The 21,867-nt window shown below is 50.6% G+C and overlaps 1 protein-coding gene across 1 annotated transcript in view; it reads left to right on the forward strand.

The window, feature by feature from the left end:
- oca2 (oculocutaneous albinism II) overlaps positions 1 to 21,867 on the forward strand; it is a 42,510-nt gene that overhangs the window by 6,870 nt on the left and 13,773 nt on the right. Inside the window, 12 exon segments of the mRNA XM_067229987.1 lie at positions 2,686 to 2,757; positions 3,024 to 3,089; positions 4,483 to 4,539; positions 5,768 to 5,892; positions 6,762 to 6,900; positions 10,908 to 11,040; positions 13,809 to 13,956; positions 14,764 to 14,821; positions 15,046 to 15,154; positions 19,334 to 19,461; positions 20,255 to 20,314; positions 21,293 to 21,397. Of these exon segments, the coding sequence (XP_067086088.1) occupies positions 2,686 to 2,757; positions 3,024 to 3,089; positions 4,483 to 4,539; positions 5,768 to 5,892; positions 6,762 to 6,900; positions 10,908 to 11,040; positions 13,809 to 13,956; positions 14,764 to 14,821; positions 15,046 to 15,154; positions 19,334 to 19,461; positions 20,255 to 20,314; positions 21,293 to 21,397 (1,200 nt within the window).

The raw sequence follows: 21,867 nt of genomic DNA on the forward strand, positions 1-21,867 counted from the left end.
TGGTCAGGCCAGGGACAATGACCTCGCATGCCTCTCTCCTTCGACCAGATACCAACCTTACTGCTCGAATCAATCCAGCGTTCAGGATCCTCCGTCCCTTTAGGCAGAGTGACAGGATGAGGCAGAACAGGAGAGAGAAAACAAAAGGCTGTTTCGACCTGTCCCCATCTGCTGGGGAGAGCAGTTTCTTCATGTGGCCACTAGGGGGCGGTGTGTTCCTCTGCTGGGGGATCCTGGGCTCCAGCTCTTTCTCCCTCTCACTCAGAGAGCGGGGCAAGGACGTCTGATTGGCCCGTCCATGTCCATGGTAACCGTTTTTTTACATAAGCGATGATCCACGTGGTTGATGTCAGAGATGCAGGAAGCATTAACTGTAATTTGTCTGTGTGCTTAACGACCCCCACTCCTCCCGTCATCCCTCCTGCCATCCATCCATCACAGAAGAATGGGAATCCTCTGTTCCCTTTGGACCCACGCCTGTCATCAAACAACTTTTATTATTCTTTTATATTTATTTGTTATAATTACCCGCAAATCGCACGTGCTGAAGGCTTCTGGTTCTCAACTGCCTCGGATCCCGTGTGATTGAATCCGAGCGGCGCTTGAGGCCGTCACGTTTCTCGTCTGGATTGACAGGACCCGGCTCTGAGTCAAACGGCACATCCTGGTCAATAGGATGGTCTGTCTCGTTCGCTGACAGTAATTGTCTTGCTTATCAAAAGACAACACTGTAATAATGACGAGAAGAATCTTCCCGGCGTGAAAAACCCAACATAGATTACCATCTGATGTTGCTTGAATTGGGAGGTTGGGCCTTTCGAACGTGGTTGCGTTGTCTTTCATTCGACAGCGACAGACCGCGCAACTGCTTTCCTTTGAGAACGTTCCAGACTGTTCCAGACTTTGTCTTTTCCAACCCTTGTGCGGTCCCGGGGCTGTTCAAGGGACGAACGCACACACTGGGAGCGTTCCGCAGGAGCCCTGATGACGTGCTCGTGGTCGTAGCGCGTCTTCTGTCCAGCTCCCCTCACACCGGTCCGTCCTTGTCCTCGTGTTCTGCTCTCACCTCATCCTCACTGACTGTCAGAAGGGCTTGCGAGGGGCAGAGGGCTACTGCTCGCCCGGGAATCCAGTCGGTGGAAAAATGCAATATCAAGCTGAGGTGAAGGTGTTCATTAAACCCCCCCCCCCCCACTCCCCCTTCCTTCGCTCCTCGGCAGGATTGACATTTACCGCGGGCGAGGTTCAGGCCTGGGAGACCGCGCTTTCTCCTGCCCTCTCAGACATGCTCTTACCCACCTCCCTCCACCTTTCTTAACCCCCTCACCTTCATCACCCTCCACCCCCCCCACCTCCCTCCACACTCCACCCCCCCACCTCCCTCCACCCCCCCACCTCCCTCCACACTCCACCCCCCCACCTCCCTCCACACTCCACCCCCCCCCACCTCCCTCCACTCTCCACCCCCCCACCTCCCTCCACACTCCACCCCCCCACCTCCCTCCACCCCCCCACCTCCCTCCACACTCCACCCCCCCACCTCCCTCCACCCCCCCACCTCCCTCGAACCCCCCCCCCCACACTCCCTCCACCAGCCACCTCCCTTCTCTCATCACCCCCCACCCCGTCCTCCACCCTCCACCTTGCTAACCCTCCACGAACTACCCTCCCATGACAAGGTGATTGTTAGTATAGGTGCTACACATGGGGTGACCTACTTTCCTGGCATTTATGGCGATGAAATAAAGATGTCAGCAGCGAGGGGCCCTCGGCTGCCTGCTGACACACTCACGCTCGTCCCGTCTTTCATCATGCGTGCCGCTAACATGACCGTGGAGGCAAATCCCACTGGATCAGGGGAAAGGTGGGGGGCGTACACAATCCGGAACCTTCCACATCCACTTTCATCCCTACCCCCCACCCCCCCCCCCGGTCCTCTGCGAAGTGTGGTGGTGTGTGTGTGTGTGTGTGTGGGGGGGGGGGGGACGGGGGGACTGTTGAGGGGGACTGTGTGGAATCCAGAACCTTCCACAGGTCCCACAGAAGTCTTACCACACTTGATGTTCTGTCTTCCTGAGAGAGAGTGGACAGAGGGAGATGGAGAGGAGGAAGAGACAGACAGACAGACAAGGGAAGGAGAGAGACAGAGACTGACACAGAAAGAGAATACCTGAAAGAGAGTGAGAGAGCGCGTTTGTGCAGATACCGGTACCTCAGCAGGCACCTGTTCAGCAAAAGCAGGAGAGAGGGGGGAAGAGGGAGAGAGATGGGATAGGGGGGGAGAGGGAGAGGGAGAAAGAGAGAGAAAACGGAGTGGAGGTATGAAAGTAATTGTTATGTTTGCAATTTGGGAAAGGCTTTAATCCGAAGTGCTTTACCACTAATGAATCCATTGTTTCCTCTTGTGTGTGTGTGTGCTATGAATGACCCCTGAGTTACCTCGCTCTATTCTGCATCTACTGATCCTCGCCACAGGAGTGAATGGGCATGGATATTATTTTAACCACAGGTTGGGTTTGAAAAGCTGGGGTCGTGATGGGTTGTGTAAGGGTCAGGATATGTACAGTTTGGTGGTAAGAGGCATATGATGGCAGATAAGGAGGTCCAAGCTTTCACCCTCCATTCGTTGCTTTGAGGAATAACAATTAACAAATGCATTTAAATCCTGTGGGCACTTTTCCCCAGATTGTCCACCGAACCTTGGCGGCCATGTTGGGCTCCCTGGCTGCCCTTGCTGCCCTGGCCATCATCGGAGATGTAAGACTCCTCTTCTGCATAAAAACAACATCCAAAATGTACATATATAGCTTCCCCCCTCCATAAAATCAGTTAGAATAAGACATATGTTTGATTTATAGACAGTTATATTACCTATTTAAATATTTTGAGAGAACCTCACTCAATAAATGACTTAGGAAGCCTCACACTATGTCTGTGCCCATGTGTGTAATGTGTTGCTGTCTGTGTCTGTGGTGTTTATCTCGGTGTGTATCTGTCCCTGTGTGTGTGTGTGTGTTCTGCAGAGACCCAGCCTGATGACAGTGGTGGAGTGGATTGACTATGAAACCCTGGCACTCCTGTTTGGGATGGTGAGTGTCTGACGCCTGCTTTGTCCCCGACTCAAACCCATCGACCCGCCTGCCTGCCTGCTCCCGGTCCGGCAGGCCCATCTTTATTAGCTGCCACAGCGGCGCGCCCCGAGACCGCACAGCGATGGAAAAGCCAGCTTTTGTTTTGTGTCTGCAACACTGCTGAGAGATGCATGGGCTTGAGCCTGTGGCCTGGCCCGGCCGGGGTGGCCAAGCCCAGGCACACGCGTGGCCTTCCACGCGTGTGCCTGGGCCTGCCTCCTGTCGTCTGCCTCCTGTCGTCTCTGCTGCCCCAGATTCAGGCTTCTGTTTCCGTGGCGAGTCTGGGCATTCCTGATGGTTCCCGAAAAGCCTGTCTCCATGGAAACAAACGCATCTAATCAAGTGTGATGTAAAACAGCGGAGAGACAGCGAGACAGAGAGAGAGACAGAAAGAGGGATACAGAGAGAGGGAGAGAGGGAGGGAGGGAGAGAGGGAGAGAGGGAGAGGGTGAAAAGTTGTCATGAGGGAAAAATAAGATTCGAATAAGAACCAAATGAGGGAAAAAAACGAAATGTCCTTGTTAGACGTGATGCAGGTAAATAGCTTTATAACAGGAACATGATGGAAAATGATGGAATGTCATGCTTCTAGAAGGAGCGAGCGGCCCTCGACAGCCGTACAAAGAATTAGCTGCACAAATGACTGCACAGTGTTACTTTTCAGGCTCTCAAGGTGATGGAGCACTTCAGTCATGTCTACTTTTAGTCATTATGTTAAAAATATGATTGTGTTTCGGAGAACGAGGGTGAGGCTTGCACTATACATCTTCATCCGTGGGTAATATCCATCATGAAAGAAGAAGTATTTATAATGTTTAACTTTTCATGCGGTGAAATATTCATACGGTCTCCTTCTACATTAATCATATGATGGTGTATAGTGTAGACTTTACATCATATACTCTATTCATGTTTCCCATTTCATTTTTTATGTCAGAGACGTGACAGATTGGATAAGATGGTGTTCAATTTATGACAGGCTCTTTTACAGCGGTTATTTGCGAACCTGTCATGTCCTTGTCTTTTGTTTTTCAATGATGGTAATTATAGTATCGTTGGCAGGAAGTGAGCAGGAAATAGGAAGTGTTTGATTGTTGACCCTGTCTGGGAAAATTAACTGTCCAAGGCAGTGGGGTCAACGCACCATCTCAAGACCTGTCAGTCAAAGGCTCGGTTCATACTTCACAACCCTGTTGGTTCAAAAGCTACTTTACTGCAGCAGGTTCATTATCACGATTTTACTTGTGTTGGACACCTTCATGTATTTGTGGTAGCAAAACAAGCTGCAATGCTCATTTACTGTATACGGGATGGACATTATAGTGACACTGCTTCAATTCTTTCCTTCCAGATGATCCTGGTGGCCGTTTTTTCGGATACAGGTTTCTTTGACTACTGTGCCGTGAAGGTGAGTTTGAGATCTGTGACGGTGAACAACCATAGGAAAGCAATTTTGTAATGATCAATCGATCCAAAAAACATCATTATGGTCAGTACTCTCCCTCAGAGAAGCACAAGGCCTCTATTTCAATACAGTTCAGTGGGGGTAATGTGACATGCGTTTTAGAAGATGTTTTTCTGAATTGGTAGAACACTTTTTTTTGTGTTTTTCCTCTTTTGCTTCGAGGCAAAAGCACCAATCCATCACAGGGTCTGTCCTTATACCTGCCGTCCCTCAGTCTTCGCTGGCTGACAGGACTTGTAAAAATGATTTATTTTAGAATTTACTGCTGGGAAGTGAGGCCCTTACAAAACTACTAAATTAAATTAGCCATAGAGGTTCCTCCTGCCTCCATAAAGTATATATCCATCATCCGAAATGAGTTAGGGATGATTGTCCTCAAACTCATCCATTGTCCTGCTTTGAGGCGAAACATCCTCCTAAGCAAGGACACAGCCACCCACCCTTGAAAAACAAACTCCCAACTTAAAGTTTAATGCTGAATGTTCTCTTGACGGTGAGGGTGGGAAAAGAGAGAGAATGACATAGAGAGAGAAATAGAAAAAAGAGAGGGGGGGGGGGGGGGGTGGAAGACAGAAGTGTCCTTCAGGTGCAGAGCCTCCCAGACCAGGAGCACACAGGGATCATGCCGGCTCATGAATTTTAAGCAGCTCTAAGACAAGGGCAGCGCCTCCAAATTAAAATATCCTCCTGCAAACGCCCAGCCGCCATGGCACTTCACACTTCCACAGATAAAAAAAAAAAAAAGGACGGACTTTCAGTCCCTCCTGCAACTGAAAGAAACGGAAGAGGGAAAAAACATGGAGAGGGAGAGAACTGGGATAGGGGGTGGCCAAAGTGAGACAGTAGCAGCACAGAGGGTGAGCAGCACAGAGGGTGAGCAGCACAGTCCTACTTTCTCCTTAAAAAACAACAACACGATTTACAGCTTCATTTAACTTGTACCGCAATGCAGAAGATTCCGTCGACCCTTTGATGATGCAAAGATAAACTTTTCATTTCACCTTCCAGGGCCAAATCATGTTTATAACGACTCCCCCCAAAAACTCATTTCCATAATATAATTTAATTCACACGTTACGTGTAAACACTTTGAAGATGTGGAAGGCCTGTGTGTCGCTGGTGTTGCTGCGTCAGCCGTGACGGCCCTGACCCCATGCGTGTGTCCTTGCAGGCGTACCAGCTGTCCAGAGGCAGGGTGTGGCCCATGATCATGATCCTGTGCCTCATCGCTGCCATCCTCTCTGCCTTCCTTGACAACGTCACCACCATGATGCTGTTCACCCCCGTCACCATCAGGTACACCCCCCCCCTCCCCCCGAGGGGCCGGCTGTTGGAACCGGACCAATCACAGGCTGCCCCTCGGCGACACTGTTAAAGTGGCCGTGTGATGGCAGGCGTGTTGTGTCTGCGGTTCAGACTCTGTTTGTGGTGCGACGTTAGCTGAAGGAGATATGCTGTAGTTAGAGATGAAACTATTTAGGCCGAACCTGTGGGACCTGATATCTCTCTTCCCTCCTCTCCCTCTCATACAACTAAGAGAAGAAGTGAAACTTCTTTGGGAACATGATGAAAAACTGCTCCCAGCATTGCGAGCTGTTGGGGCGTAATTAGCGACCATGTTTGGAACCTTCCAAACATGGTTCCCAAAGGTCTGTGTTCTCCACGGAGACTCCGGTACTCTTGAAATATCTCTGGAGAATCACAAATGCGGACGTTCCTTTACCGTTAAGTTCCCATTAGCCAAACTTTGTTTTCAGGCTGGTAAGACTGCTCTTACTCTAAAGAAGAAATGGCTTTATCAAGCTGAATAAGTCCAGTGTGATCTTCTCCACTGCAGTGCGATCCTATGCTGTTGGTATGTTTTCCTTTGTCCTGGTGTGCTTTGTGTCTGTCTTCCTACCTGTCTGTCTGTCTGCCTCCCTGTCTGTCCACATGTCTATCTGCCTATCTTTCAGCCTGCCTGTCTGCCTGCCTGTCTGTCAGTCCCTAGGTTGAGGTTGACCTGAACAGTAACTGCAGCTTGAGTGCTTCCAAATCAAATTAAAAGTTATCTATTTTTCTGCACTTGCAGCAATCTAATCAGAGCTAAAGGGTTTTTCTGAATCTATCTCTTTCTCTACCCCCTCTCCCCCTCCCTCTCCCCCTCTCTGTTTCTGATTGGTCAGGTTGTGCGAGGTGCTTAATCTGGATCCGAGACATGTCCTGATTGCTGAAGTAATCTTCACCAACATTGGAGGGGCGGCTACAGCTGTTGGAGATCCACCCAACGTCATTATCGTATCAAATCAGGACCTGCGCAAAAACGTAGGCCTCCTTTCTTTTTTTAACACTGCTGTAATCTCAGGGTCTGAGTCACAGTGGGGGGCTGGAGGGTGGGGGTGGGTCACTAGGAAGGGCTGTGAGGCTGCAGAGATAGGATTGGGGACTGGGGGACTGTGGTAGAGGTATGTAGCCAGAGAGGAGACCCACAGAGACAGTAGGTAATTCAAAAGAAATGCCCTTTTAAACTCTTCCCGGCTTTCACTACTGGATCCGCCGTTAGAGATGTCTCTGCTAGTCATCGAGAAAAACCTCCCAAGGTATCTTCCATTTTTTCCCTTGTCGTTCTTTTACGGTTTAGGTTGGTTGAGGGGCAGTTCTGTGGGTGTATGTGAAGCCCTCTGTGACACTGCTTGTAAAAGGGGCTATACAAATACATTTGATTTGATGATACAGTTGGTGGTGGATTTCAAGGATTCTGCATGTTTAGATCAGCTTTGTGGCCAGGTACTGCAGCTGTCTGGAATATTATCCCCTTGTTCATCAGCCACGGACCTTTTCAACTCCAATCAAATGCAATATTATTTGTATAGCCCTTTTTCGCCACATCGCAAAGTAACCACATCTTGGCTACCAGATAGCTATTAGCTACCAGCTAACATTCAAGGAGCATGTTGAATGAAAAACAACATGGTCAATTCCAGCTGTGTGTACCATATAGAACCCTCCAGGTTCGCATGATCACAGGTGAAAAGCAGCGTCTAAACGGATGTTTCTGGATGTTTCTGCACACTCACGGCTACCTGACCACGAAGAGCATCTCGTCTGGGTCGAACACCCCACCTGGCGTCGTAAACCTGGACGCTTCCAGACGATGTACGGGTTATCTGTGCTCCACACTCTGCCCTAACCGGGCTCCCACACGCGCGCCTCGGCGGCAGGACAGAGTGTCGATATGCAGGTGATGAATGGAGATGTAACGGCAGTGTAGCGCAACCGATTTGGATTTCTGGTGGCAGCGTTATAAATCACTGGAATTAAAACTGTCAAAACGGCAACAACAGTGTGACCCCCCCACACACTACCCCTTAGCTCCCCCCCCCCCCCCCCCCCCTTTGTTTCAAAGCACCAATAAGATCCAGCTTCAGCAATTTCCCCTCACCCGGTTTTGACAGGATTCTGTTGCCATTGTGTCCTGCTGTTCGTAAACGATTAACTTGGCCATGTACCCTGGGATAAGCTTTATTTATATCAGTATACTATGCAAAAGTCCATCATCACAGGACGAGGTGTGTGTGTGAGGTAAAGCCACAAAGAGAAGCCTGAACAGCCCACACAGTTAGTGAAACTGCCCTGCCAATCACAGAGGTGCAGTGAAACTGCCCTGCCAATCACAGAGGTGCAGTGAAAGGCTTCCTCGCCTCCTCATTCTGGTGCTCACTGGTTCCTCTCAGCTGAACGGTGTCGGCAGCGTCGGCGGGCCCTTTGATCGCGGTGGAAGCGGTCCTTCCTCAGCCTTGACGCCTCTCGGTGACTCTGAGAGACATGATGACACCCTCGCAGACCTGATGCAACACGCAGCAAAACCTGGCAACCTCGATGACCCCCCCACCCCCAACCCCGCTCTGTGCTGCACAGCAGGGGGCTGGGTGGAAGAGGGGGGGGGTTCAAATGTTGTTTTTTGTAAAGGCCAGTCTCTACATAGAAAGCTCTGCGCCCACAGACCTGGGAGACTTCACCTAAACCCTGTGTGTATGACATTCTAAAGCGTGTGCGTGAGGAGTGTGTGTGCGTGTGTGTGCGTGTGCGTGCTGTGGTGGCTGCTGCTTCAGCTACTCTCGCGCCTGGACAGCTGGATATGGCAGGGTTTCCCAGGCGACAGAGCAGCAGCTAGTGTGTGTGTGTGTGTATGTCAGTTGGACATTTTTAGTTGGTTTGTTGTTTTGTTTGTGTAGGGGGGGTTTGGGGGTCGTGGGGAACGTGGGGGGGGGGTCGGGCACAGCTGTGCGGTTGCCATGGCAGCTGTCCCAGGAGGAATGACCATGCGTGTGGAGGGATGGTGGCAGATAAACATTCTCTGGCTCATTTGAGGGTCATTCTCCTGAACCAGGAAGCCACTGTAGCGTCTCGGCTGTCAACAGATGCATGCTGGGACATCACACACCCCGCAACCAATCAGAGCGTCCCTCACCCCGGGGCCTTGCATCCAATCGCAGCGTGTCGCACGCACACTAAGCTGCCGCAAACAACTAGTGTTTATGTTGTATTTTCATTTTTGGACATTTTTTCCTTCATCTGGATGTAGTTTGGGGACTTGTTTACCACAGCTGAATGTGGAGCATAAATAACAGATGAGAGGATTTCTAACTCTTTTACTCAGAGTTTGCGTCAGTTTTACCCCAACTACATTGCCTTGGAGTCACACAGCACCCAGCTGATAGAACAAGAGGGGAGAGACAGAGAGAGAAAGCCTTCCATCTGTAGTGCACAATTAGAGGAACATTCTAGAAAAATAAATCTATATATGGAGACAGTCAACCAATCAGCTTTGTGGAGTGCCGGTGTGACTTTGTTCTCAGCCTGGTGCTTCATTAATGAAGAACTTCCTGGAAATGACCTTACTGGTCACCTGCAGAAGCACGTGAGCTGGCTCAGGACTGGGAGGCTTCAGGGAGCTGTTATTGTGCATAATGTAACCTTCAGATGCTAAAGAACTCATAACACAGCGCAGCCTGTGGGGAGAAGGGAGATAAGGGAGGCTGTCGTCGATAGGGAGAGAATTCAAAGCCCCCTTGGGGTATTTTTCTGTTATTTTTTAACAAACTGACGTGGTTTTCAGTCCGCGTGTGTTAGTCACCCTATCTTCATCGCTGTCTATTTCTATCTTACATTACATTTTACACTTATCGAACTGCAACCTTCTGATTACTAGCCCAATTCCCTAACCGCTCAGCCACCTAACTGTCTACCTTTCTCATGTTCAGGTGTTTTGTTGTCGTCGTCTCTCTCTTCTATTGTTCTCTCCAACCAACCACTTCAGAGTTCAAACTCTGACTGACTGGATTCAGAACAGACTCTACCTGTAGAGGTCACTGTTATCCAGTCTTCCCCCTCTTCCTCCTCCTCCTCTCTCTAACCACCCAGCTCCATCCCTCCGTCCCTCACACACCACATCGCCCTCCTCGTCGCCGTGTCTCGTGAGGGTCCGAACCGTTTCATCTCCTGTAAACGGCCGTTTCCGGAGATAATGTCACGCAAGGTAGCAAACATCCACACCTTCGGTCGTGTTGTCGGCCGAAGGATTCTCCACCACCCCCGCCCCCCTCTCCCGCCAAGATAAGCTATTCCTTCCTGCCCATGTAGGGGGGGTTGGGGTGGGGGGGTGATATGAGGGGGACCTGGGCCCCTGCCAGACTTCTGCCAGGTGGAGCTGAATAACTATAAGGATGCAATTACCAACACCCCATGCTGGACTGATCGAATTCCTCACTCCCCTCCTACCATTTCCTGGGGCCAGTTCTAAATCTGTACTTTTTTTATTTATTTTTTTACAGACAAAAGACCCTCATTACCAAAAATGTACCATTCACCCCACTACTATTAGCTAAGCTTGTGATGCAGTGATTATCAGAACTGCATATTAGAAGTCTGAAATTGGCAACTTCCTGTTATTACTGTTGCTTTGTTGTGTGTTCTTTTTTGCCCCCTCACGTACATCTGGCAAACAATGTTCTTTTGATAGTGTGCAGACAACTCCCATTCTGGTTTGCTGTATAGAAATAGAGCGCCTGACCTTGCCTGTGCATCATTGCCTGTTGAGGCTGAAAGGGAGGAAGGACTTAGTGCAACACTGAAGCATTTGAATGTAATCTCAAAGTAGAGCATTCTAATCATCGACGAGAAGGTGGATCAATCGAGCCCTTTCAGCCCTGCTTCTGGTTAAGAACCCGTCAGCCTTCCAACCGTGACATATCAGGGTGGGACTGTTGCCAGCGGTTATCTATAAACCAGAAGATTCCATTTGCTGATACTGTTTTTATTCTGCTTTGCAGGGGATCGATTTCGCCGGTTTCACAGGTTACATGTTTCTGGGAATCTGCCTGGTCCTCCTAACCTCCTTCCCCTTCCTGAGAATGCTCTACTGGAACAAGAAGCTCTACAACAAAGAATCCAGTGAAATTGTGGGTGAGTAGCAACAAGGTCATTTCCTGTAAAGACAAAGGACCGAACTCCATCCACGAAATCCAGGCCGCCTTTTTTTGACTTCCCTTGACCAAACTGCCGCCTGTAGGCTCAGTAAACCCCTGCCACTGCTCCCGTTCCAAGCAATGAACGTACCCCACGCGTCCCCTCATCTCCCTCATTACAATAAGCGTGCCGTTCCTTCATTCTCCGTGGCTTCCTCCTGACCTCTCTCGCCCCCCTCTCTCTGGCGTTCAGCAGTGTGTTTAAAGAGGGCTCAGGGCGACAACCGCAGGACGGCGGGATTACATTTACATTACATTGAGTCATTTAGCAGACGCTCTTATCCAGAGCAACTTACAGTAAGTACAGGGACATTCCCCCGAGGCAAGTAGGGTGAAGTGTCTTGCCCAAGGACACAACGTCCGTTGGCATGACCGGGAATCGAACTGGCAACCTTCGGATTACTAGCCCGCTTCCCTCACCGCTCAGCCACCTGACTCCCTTATAGGATTAGACTGCAGTTGCCTGCACTACCACTCCCCCACCACCTGGTGGAGGCATCAGGGTGGCACGTTAGACCCCCACCCCCTACCACCTCCCCTCCACCTCCCCCAGCCCCCCTTCTGCTCTGAGGTAATTAGCCCACCTCTTGCGTTATCCTTATCAGATGACTCGGTCACCCAGCCTCTAGCGTGGTTATATTATGGGATGTCCAGAGTTACTGTGCTGGGGATGGGAGAGCGAGGGAGGTGACGATGGCACACGCCCTTCAGCCTGGTGCCTTTCTTAAACACGCACGGACGTGTCCACTGTGTTCATGTGGTAACGTTACATTATGTTTCGTGTTCAACTATATGCGTTACCAAGACAATGAGGCAAGTGATACACTACAGACATAGACTGGAGTCCGAGAACATTTAACCAGCTCGGACGACCTGTCAATCGTTCCGTCTACGGTTGAAAAGTCAGTTGAGGGTCTTGGGGGCGCCGTTTCTATGGAGACCTCTGGTGGTTGGAGACCGCCGAGTGTGAAGGTACTGACGTCGCTTCTGTCGCTGCCAGCGAGCCAGCGGGCGCTGCCGCGCTCCCCCCCCCCCCCCCCCCCCCCCCCGACACCATGAGCCACGACCTCATCTCTGCCCCCCCGCACACACACACACACACATACGCACTAGCGCACACACACACAGCACAGAAGCAGTTGACACCCTTCTAACATGAGTTACATAAACGTTAGGTGTTGTATGTGAGAGTCCAGACCTCGCCAGTCTGGTCACATGACCATTGCTTTTATGATATTGTTTTTATCTGTTTTTAATATCACTCTGTGTTTTGGTCATTCGTCCACGGTGCTGTTCGTTGTCGACCACCCAGAGTGATTCAGTAGGCTGTATTATTATCACTCATTTGCATAATCTGCAATCGGATTCAGTCTGCTTCTGTTAGATAACAACAACCCCCAAATATTAGATTCATGTGCATAACCACGTTTTTATTTCATTCCAGACCAGTAGAACAAACCAACAAAGCAGAGAAGGGTTGTCAGGGACGGTTCTCAGGGACGGTTCTCAGGGACGGTTCTCAGGGACGGTTCTCAGGGACGGTTCTCAGGGAAGGTTCTCAGGGACGGTTCTCAGGGACGGTTCTCAGGGACGGTTCTCAGGGACGGTTCTCAGGGACGGTTCTCAGGGACGGTTCTCAGGGAAGGTTCTCAGGGACGGTTCTCAGGGACGGTTCTCAGGGAAGGTTCTCAGGGACGGTTCTCAGGGAAGGTTCTCAGGGACGGTTCTCAGGGAAGGTTCTCAGGGAAGGTTCTCAGGGAAGGTTCTCAGGGAAGGTTCTCAGGGAAGGTTCTCAGGGACGGTTCTCAGGGAAGGTTCTCAGGGATGGTTCTAGGAGGTTGAGGATGGTGATTCCCCAGGAGGGTTAAAGTCACTCTGCTGTCTTCACCCCTGTTAGGATGTGTGTGTGTGCAGGAGGAGAAGGAGAGATGGATGACAAGGAAAAAGAGAAAGGGAGATGCGGGAGGGGGGTTGCGCCACTGAATAAGACAGCAGGGACATAGTGTGCCTTGGACACTGACAGGAAGTTTCCCGCTGGTCTCCACGGCGACCCATCAATACCGAGCCAATATGACATGTATAGAAACCCTCCCCCTCCTCGGAGACCCCCCCCATCCCCAGCGCCCCCCCCCTTCCCCCCGAGGAGGGGAAAGCACACAGCTAAACCAGCTCAAGGCTCCCCGTCGTGATTGGTAATTGCGTTGATTCGCTAACAGGAGTGTTTTTCCTGTGCCAATTAGATGCCATTAAGGGCACATAGCAACCGCCCTGACAACCGGCGCCGCTCGCCGCGGCCCTCGCCGTCATCCAGGCGCCGGCCGGACGCCACCTCCTGTGCCTCCGTCCTCGCTCCGGCACGGGGCGCCACGCGCGGCCGTGCTCAGCCGCCACCTGGCTGGGGGATGATCCCACCAGGGGGGCTGCAGGGCCCCCAGGACTAACACCCCCCCCCCCCCCCCCGCCACCCCGAACTGAATCACACACACACATCTCCCAGCTGGCTGTAGTGGGGACAGATGAGGCTGGGATTGGGATCAAAGCCACGGACCAGACGACCACCCCCCCCCCTCACCCCCCCCCCCCACCTCCCTGGACGTGTCAGGGCATGGCCATGCCGACAGGCCTGTTGTCAGGGATTCAGATGGTTCAGTTGCGACTACAGTGTGTGACCCTCTCTGCTTGTGTGTGTGTGTGTCTCCTTCTCAGAGCTCAAACATGAGATCCGTGTGTGGCGTGCCACGGCCCAGCGCATCAACCCCGCCAGCCGGGAGGAGACGGCCATCAAGTGCCTCCTGATGCAGAAGGTGCTCAACCTGGAGAGCCTCCTACGCAAGACCATGAAAACATTCCAGAGGTAGGTAACCTGGCACAGATAGGAAACTTCCCTGAGGTAGGTAACCTGGCACAGATAGGAAACTTTCCCTGAGGTAGGTAACCTGGCACAGATAGGAAACTTTCCCTGAGGTAGGTAACCTGGCACAGATGGGAAACATTCTGGAGGTAGGAGACCTTCTAAAAGTAGCAAACCTACCACAGGGTAGGAAACCGTCCAAAGGAACCGTCCCTCCTACACTTGCTTCCTCCCTCGCCTACCTCCATTTCTCCTTCCCTCTCTCGCTTCTTCCCTCCCTTGCCACCTCCTTCCCTCGTCCCTTTGCTCCCTAACTCCTTCCCTCTCTCCCTGCCTCCTTCCATCCTATCCCACCTCCTCCTTTCCCTCCCTCCCTCCCTACCCGTGTTTGCGTCTAGACGGGTAGCCCCGAGCGATCCTCTTGCCAGAGACTGGGCTGTCCATCACTAGGATACATGGCCCCCTCGGTGCCCCTTGAACACACTACAATACATCTCTCTTCATGCCCGCTGCTCATTTTCTCTCTCGCAGGTCAAAGGGCACACTAGCGGGTGCTTGTGTGAAATGAGACCATTAAAGCTTGCCGTATTCATCATGACGTCGGGGGAAATATGACCTTTGAATTAGCCGTCTGACCCTTCCTCCTCTAAGAGAAATGCATCAATAAGAACCTTAATGGAGATAAAGGTGTGATTACAATGGAGAGGGACGAAAGCGTCTGTTCCACGGAGGGGGATGATGAATGTGTGTGGTCGAGGCCCAGAGTCGGGATGAGCAACGCGGGGCTGACGCGACTCTCTGTTCCCACAGGCAGATATCACAGGAGGATCAAAACTGGGAGCAGAATATTCAGGAGCTGCAGAAAAAGGTAATGCTGGTGATCCGAACTTCTGGCACGTCGTACGTTGCCAACGTTTCGCCGGAGTCGTAAAGCACTTCTCCTCATCACGGCGCCTTTGTAACACTGATGTTATCCCTTTTAATGAAGTCGGCTTAGTCTACGAAAACCGACTTTAGGCGAGAGCTTTGAGTCTGATGTAATTATCTGTTCTTCCAGTCAAGATTTTCCTCGTTTATTTCCTGTCCTCACAGCACAGAATCACCGACAATATCCTCTTGGTCAAGTGTGTTGGTGTCCTGGGAGTGGTGATCGTCATGTTCTTCCTCAACTCCTTTGTTCCCAGCATTCATCTGGATCTGGGTAAGCACCCGCTCTCTCCCTCATTAGTGTGAGGAAAACGTTAATGATTAAGAGGCATCTCGTTGTTTTTACAGGCGCCAATGAGCGCTCGTGGGTAACCACGGTGTAATTATAAAGCAGGGCTTCTTCTCCTTGCATTTGAAAGGAGCTCCAATAATAGGCTGACAAAGATTCCCAGGCAGGAAATGACACGGGACGCTCGGCTGCTTTTGGACCTGTCACGCGTTTCCGTACGCCACACAAAACAGGGCCTATTTCTGAGGCCGTGGCGAAAACACACATTTAATCTCATTACGTACTTAACCTATGAGCATGTGCATTAATTACAAAAAAAGAAAACAGTTGCAGATAGCATAAGGGCATTTATGCTTATATATGTTAATTGGATTTTATTTAGATTGTGAGAGATTGTGATAAACTGATGTCCCCATCAGTTATATGTGGGTGGACACCCCCCACACAATAGGAAAGCCTTTTATCATACAAAGGCCTATTTAGCTACCAAATTACCATTGCTTGGAGACATGGGAATTGTAGTTGTTTTAATTAGCGACACGCAGAGCGTAGTGAAGGAGAAGCTGCTCTTAGTCTAGCTGGAAAACATGACCCCCGGACATGTCAACAGTCCTCATAAAGGCAAAGATGGATGGATTCCTTCAGCTATCGCGGTAGAACATCTGGCAAGATGGCAACCTCTCCCTGGGAAATCACAGTTAAATACCACTGAATTAGATCCTGTCTCTCTTCGGATGGTACCTCCTTGAATTCCAATTAAAGCATGTGCCAGATGATTACAGACCACGTCTCCCTGAGGGGGTCCTCCGTATCTACTAACATTGGGTTTATCCAGTCTGTCAGGGAGTGTGTGTGTGTGTGTGTATGTGTGAGAACATGTGTGTGTGTGTGTGTTTCGACCTGAGGGCTGCATCCTGTTTCTCTATCTGACGTTTCTGAATGGGAGCTGGGAGATGTGCGTTTCAATGGCCGCTGACCCTAAACACTACCTCCATTAGCACCGAGCCCGCGCACAAAGGAAGATGTCTTCATGCAGGTCCTCTCCTCGCCCCTCTTCTCTCTCCTCTCCCCTCATCTCTCCCCTCCCTTCCTCTCCTAACCCCAGTCACGGCGTAGTAACCAAACATGTAGAGTTAATTGCAGGGCTCTCTTGGTTTACCTCTGGCTGACGTTGATTAAATGCGCATGACCCACAACGTCACCCCCCCCAACCCCCCCTCCCTTAGCAAAGCTGGGGGTTAGCACAGACATACAAACCAAACACACACACAACCATACGCACACTTACACATGCATACACACCTACCATATGCAAGCTCCTCACACAAACGCACACACACACACACACTTAGCCCTCATTAATGCACGTAGGTCACACCGTGGGGTTTCAATCTATTTAGGCACAGAAGATGTTTGGGAAATTGAGTATCATTAAAATTTCATTAGGTTGACATGGCAAAATGTAATTTGCATTTGAATATTGCCTGGTCATTTACTCACTGCGATGTGGCTGTAGATGTGTCCTGCAGTACACACTTCCTGCGTGAAACAGGAAGTGGATAGAGCATAGACTTGCATCTGGTAGTAGCAGTAGTCTTTGGTTGTTGTACCTGTGTTAGTGGGAGTTCACATAAAAACTTTTACTTAAACTATCTTCTTTTTTGTTTGTCTTTTACACGAAAAGGGTGGTTTTAAAGCCAGGTCCTGAGAAGACCGATGACACGCCAGCGCGTGATTTAGCTTGAGATAGCATCCGGGCGTGCTCACCGCTCGAGCTCGGCCATCAACACGGATGATCTTTAAGCATTCTGGCGCCATACCTCCCTTCCTGTTGTCCTCGTCCTATCTTCCTGAGAAGCTGTCTCCCTGCCTCGCCTTCCCGGCGCAATCTCAAGACGGCGAATCGCACTTGTAAACGCCGCATTGGCTCATCTAGCGGCCTTGGTCATGCCGCGCTTAGACTCTCTCCGGTTCTGTGTATGTAGCACCATATAAACAAACAATCGGGCCTCAGATAAACAAGTGCGATGAGACAATGTTCACGACGCACCCGCCTGAGTCGGAACACTGCTGTCCTGCGCGTGATGAATGAGCCTATCACTGGCTGCTCAGAGTCTTTTCAAAGCGGTTTTTAATTGGAGAGATCTCTTGGTTCGCTGTCGGCTATTTGCTTCCCGACACTACAGGAGGCTGCCTTGGAGAATATCAATGCTGGAAGGAAATAAGAATAAAAATGTTGTGTCCCGCTCATTTTGTATGTTCGTCTGATCTTATCGTTTTTTAGAAAGTTTCGCGTGCCGCCCCCAGTTAAAAAGAAAACCTGTAACACTTATGTATGTGTCCTATCTACTGAAAACCATTCTACCAAAGAATGTGTTGTTTTCCTGTCTTCTGTGTGTGTGTTTGTCTGGGCTTTGAGTCAGCAGGCCTTTGTGCCAGCTGCAGATGTAGCCCCGGACCACCTGTCCCTGTCCCTGATTTGCAATTAGCATCTCTACGGGAGCGCCCCATAAGGTAAAACAAACACCCCCTACCCAGCACCACGCACACCGCAGACAGAGCGAGGTTTTGTGGTCCACTCTTCAATCCTCTTCTTTCCCTTCTATCTCTCCATTTCCCTTCCTCTCTTTTTCTCCCCCCTCTTTCTTTTTTCTTTGCCTCTTCTCTTTTTTCCACGTTTTCCTTCATCTTTCTCTCCTCTCTTTCTTCCAGACACATGCAAACATCTCTTTATCTCTCCCCATCTACCACTAAGTGTCTCCCCCCCCCTCCCCTATCTCTTTGCCAGTTTTCATCAGTGGTAAAATGATTTCCCCAAGGCAATTACTAACTTTCACCTGTTTAATCAAATTGCGGATCCAAGTGGGTGTGCTCTCCTTCTCTCTCTCTCCTTCTCTCTCTCCTCTCGGAGTGTGTGCGCACACAACACCAGGTAAACGCAAGCCAGAGCCAACGTGACCCTGAGTGTGGAGTATGTGCCAAAAACGGCTATGCTTTGATGAGGAGTGTTTGATTAAACCCACTAAGCCTGCCCAGATACATAATACATCAGTCTCTTAGAAGGCCCACTTGACTCCATCTGATAACGGGGGGGAAAAGAAGAATCAGAGCGCACGGTTGGGTGTAAATGAAATCCACGCCATGACACACATACTCCTTATAAAACACACACACCGTCGACTTAAGTAAACCAATTTGTTTTATTTGAGTTCTCCACCTCCCAATATCTGCCCAATGAGGAGCAGCCTCCTGAGCACGGATGATAATGTAGTTAACAGTGAATCATAATGTAACCGGGAGCGGTAACAAGGTTAGGTTCTCGATGCTTTTGCAGGATCGCTGCAGTGTTCCGCTCTCGACCCTACTTTTCTCCTTATCACATCAACGAGGCCCGGTTGCCATGGCGTGACGTTTATGGCGTGTATATATGTGCTGTTAAGATGCATAGGGACATCTGGCTTGACATTTGTATTGGTCAATGGCTCCTTGGGGACAGATTAAAGTCTGTTTATGAAAACAACATGTTTTTCCTTTTGTCATTATGCGTAAGTGGGAGTAGATTAATGGCCAATTTGATAAATAAAAAAATCTACGACCCCATAAAATGTGCTATAAGTGAAGGGGTGCGAATGCTTTCTGAAGCCACTGTATGTAAGATAAAGAAACAGTTTTCCTTCTAACTGCCCTTCTGTCTCCAGTTATTAGAATATGATGTGCTAGATTAAGGTTGGAGGAGAAGTCAACAGGCAGGGTATGTTATGTTCACTACACCTCACAGAACAGTAAACCTGAAAGAACACTGATTAGGATCGCTACATCATAGTCTGAAGAACAACTCACACAACCAGCAGCTTGTGATTTCAGCCGAAAAGTAAACTCACAGCAGATGGATCTGTGCCCTGTTCTGCTGGATTAGTCAGCATGTTTTTATTTCACCAGAAGCAGTCTAATATTCCCGTCATGTGTTATTAATTTAATTGTGTTCTAACTCATTGCATCACTTTCAAGTCTATTTACAGTGCGGGCAGACATGTGAACAGACAGACAGTTATGCAAGACCGACTGTCAGACAGCCACCCAGACAGCCACCCAGACAGACAGACAGACGTTCGTTTGTTCATTCTTCCAGTGTCTGAGGGGAGTGTCTCTGTCTCTGTGTCCCAGGGTGGATCGCTATCCTGGGGGCCCTGTGGCTGCTGGTGCTGGCAGACATCCAGGACTTTGAGATCATCCTGCACAGAGTGGAGTGGGCCACGCTGCTGTTCTTCGCTGCTTTGTTCGTGCTCATGGAGGTATTTCACACACTCAAACACAAGTAGACACAAACACACACACACACACACACAAACACGGCCCACTCCCACACTCACAGGGCTCGGAGCCAAACAGAAACGCACTGTGCGACGACACAAGCAGGACTGTGCCCGTCTCTTAATCTCATCCCGGCTCACGCTGTGACACAAACTGTTCTCCCCCTCGAGCCGTGCTGCTGGGAGGGACAAGAGAGACACAAAGTGAGGCACATTTCTTTCACCCGTTCTGACAGCTCTCACACACACCGTGATGGAATCGGGAGAGGGCGGTTAGCCACACTGTGCATTTGTGAATTCATTATTGCTTCTCATCCACCAGTCACAAGGAAGAGTGGCTGAATGGGAAGGAGTCAGCAGAATTGTCGTGCTTTGTTAGCCGTTAGCGTCCCCCAGCCATACTAATCATTAGTTAAGTGAGGCGGCTATCTCACTGTAAACACTCCTGTCCAGTGGTCGCACAACAGCCCTGTCACTCAGGGCCCCAGACGGAGACCGTTTATTTGCCATTTGTCACAAGCACAGGTGCTTGGGAATTCGTTGCTCGTGCTCCTCTTGACAGTTTCCTCGCAGCCCATCTGAACCTCCATAATCCTAGTCCTAAACCAGCTCCGTTTCAGGAAGTCGACAGTCTGTATTCTATTGTACTGAAAGTTTCACTCAGTGTCGGCACACACCTGTCTGGGATTCCCTGTCTAAGTCGTAGAGTTGCACTCAACTCTCTCATCGCTAATATCTCCTTTTAATGAGACATTTGTGCTCTCTTCTTCTGCAGGCTCTGGCTCAGCTGCAGCTGATCGACTACATCGGGGAACAGACGGCCCTTCTGATAAAAGTGAGTTGTTTACCCGCTCGTATCCAAGCCGACGGTCGTCACCGCACTGACATGAGCGCTAGTGTCACGCAGGTGATGTGATGTGGCACTCCCATGTTCATTGGCCCCATAGTTATATGCATAGCCTTCTCCTGCAATTCAATAATTGCATGCAAATAATGGGGGGCTCACTCACCCCCCCTAGTGAGTGAGCCCCCCATACTGGGGTGTCGACACCGTATTCCAGCCTGCGTGTGTAATGTCTCCACCGAGGCACCTCTCAGAGCAGAATTAGCCTGTGATGGACACGTCAGCTCCAGTTTAGACAGCAGACCTGTAACTGCACATGACAGGGCGTGTGCTCTTCTGATGCCTCCCCACGCACTGGGCTGTAGGAACGAGGAGAGGAGGAGGAGGGGATGAGAGAAGGAGAGGGAGAACAGGAAGCAGGGACGGGGGTAGAGGGGATGGAGAGTGAAGCGCAGATAAAGAGGGAGAGAGAGGGAGAGGGGGAGAGTGATGGAGGGACGCCGAGAGAGGGAGAGAGAGAGGGAGAGAGAAGCCAGCCACCTTTATCTCCCCTGTGATGTCCCAGACACGGCAGGTCCAGACGTGCCGTGTCTCGGGTTTGTCAGAGTGGAGCGCCGTCATGCTCCGGCTGGTCCCTGCATGGGATTGGTTACACTCGCCACGGCGGCGAGACGCCACCTGCGGCCCTGTCTCGCGTCCTCTCAGTCTTCACCCCTCCTCTCAATCTCTCCTTCCTCCTCTCCCTAATCTCCATATCCCCCTGTCTGAACTGGGGAGGGGGGGGGGGGGGGGGGGGGGCGCCAAGGCCTCAACTTAAACTGGAGCCATTTTATTTAAAGCTGTTAAGTGTGTGTGCCTGTGCATATGTGTGTCTGCATGCCTGAGTGTGCGCATGTGCATACGGTGGGTGGGTGTGTGTGGGTGGAGCACGGCCCCCTGACGTGTGCCTCCTGTTATCTCCTCCGTCAGGCGGTTCCCGAGGACCAGCGCCTGGCCATCGCCATCATCCTGGTCATGTGGGTGTCCGCTCTGGCCTCGTCTCTCATCGACAACATCCCCTTCACCGCCACCATGGTAGGAGGCTGCGCACACACACACACACACACACACACACACTCACAAACACCCGTACGCACGCGGGACAGTCACGCGTGCTTGCACACACTCAGTCATTAGCATCATTATGGTCAACCGGTCTTCGACAGCGATTAGAAGCCCGTGTCAGCTCCCTTGCTCGACTACTTCCTGTTTGAGGAACGTTTAGCCTTGATAATGAGGCTGCCTGCCACACAGTGTTGTTGCCTAATTAAAAGTTCATTTATTTTTGTTTGTAGTTCGTCTATGTATTTTGTGTGGCCCACTCCTGCTGTTTAGGCAGGGGCTGCGGTTGGTGTCAGCCCACGAGAAGAGCGTTGCTGTTGATACACAGGAGTGTATTTTTAATGCGTCGGGTTCAACGACTGCTGTTCAGCCGACAGAATGGAACAGTAAATGGGATGGCTACTGCGCTGTGTAATGTGTTTCAACTCGGCCCATCTGGCAGA

Source organism: Osmerus mordax, chromosome 26 (genome assembly GCF_038355195.1).
Source record: "Osmerus mordax isolate fOsmMor3 chromosome 26, fOsmMor3.pri, whole genome shotgun sequence".
NCBI classification, from domain to species: domain Eukaryota; kingdom Metazoa; phylum Chordata; class Actinopteri; order Osmeriformes; family Osmeridae; genus Osmerus; species Osmerus mordax.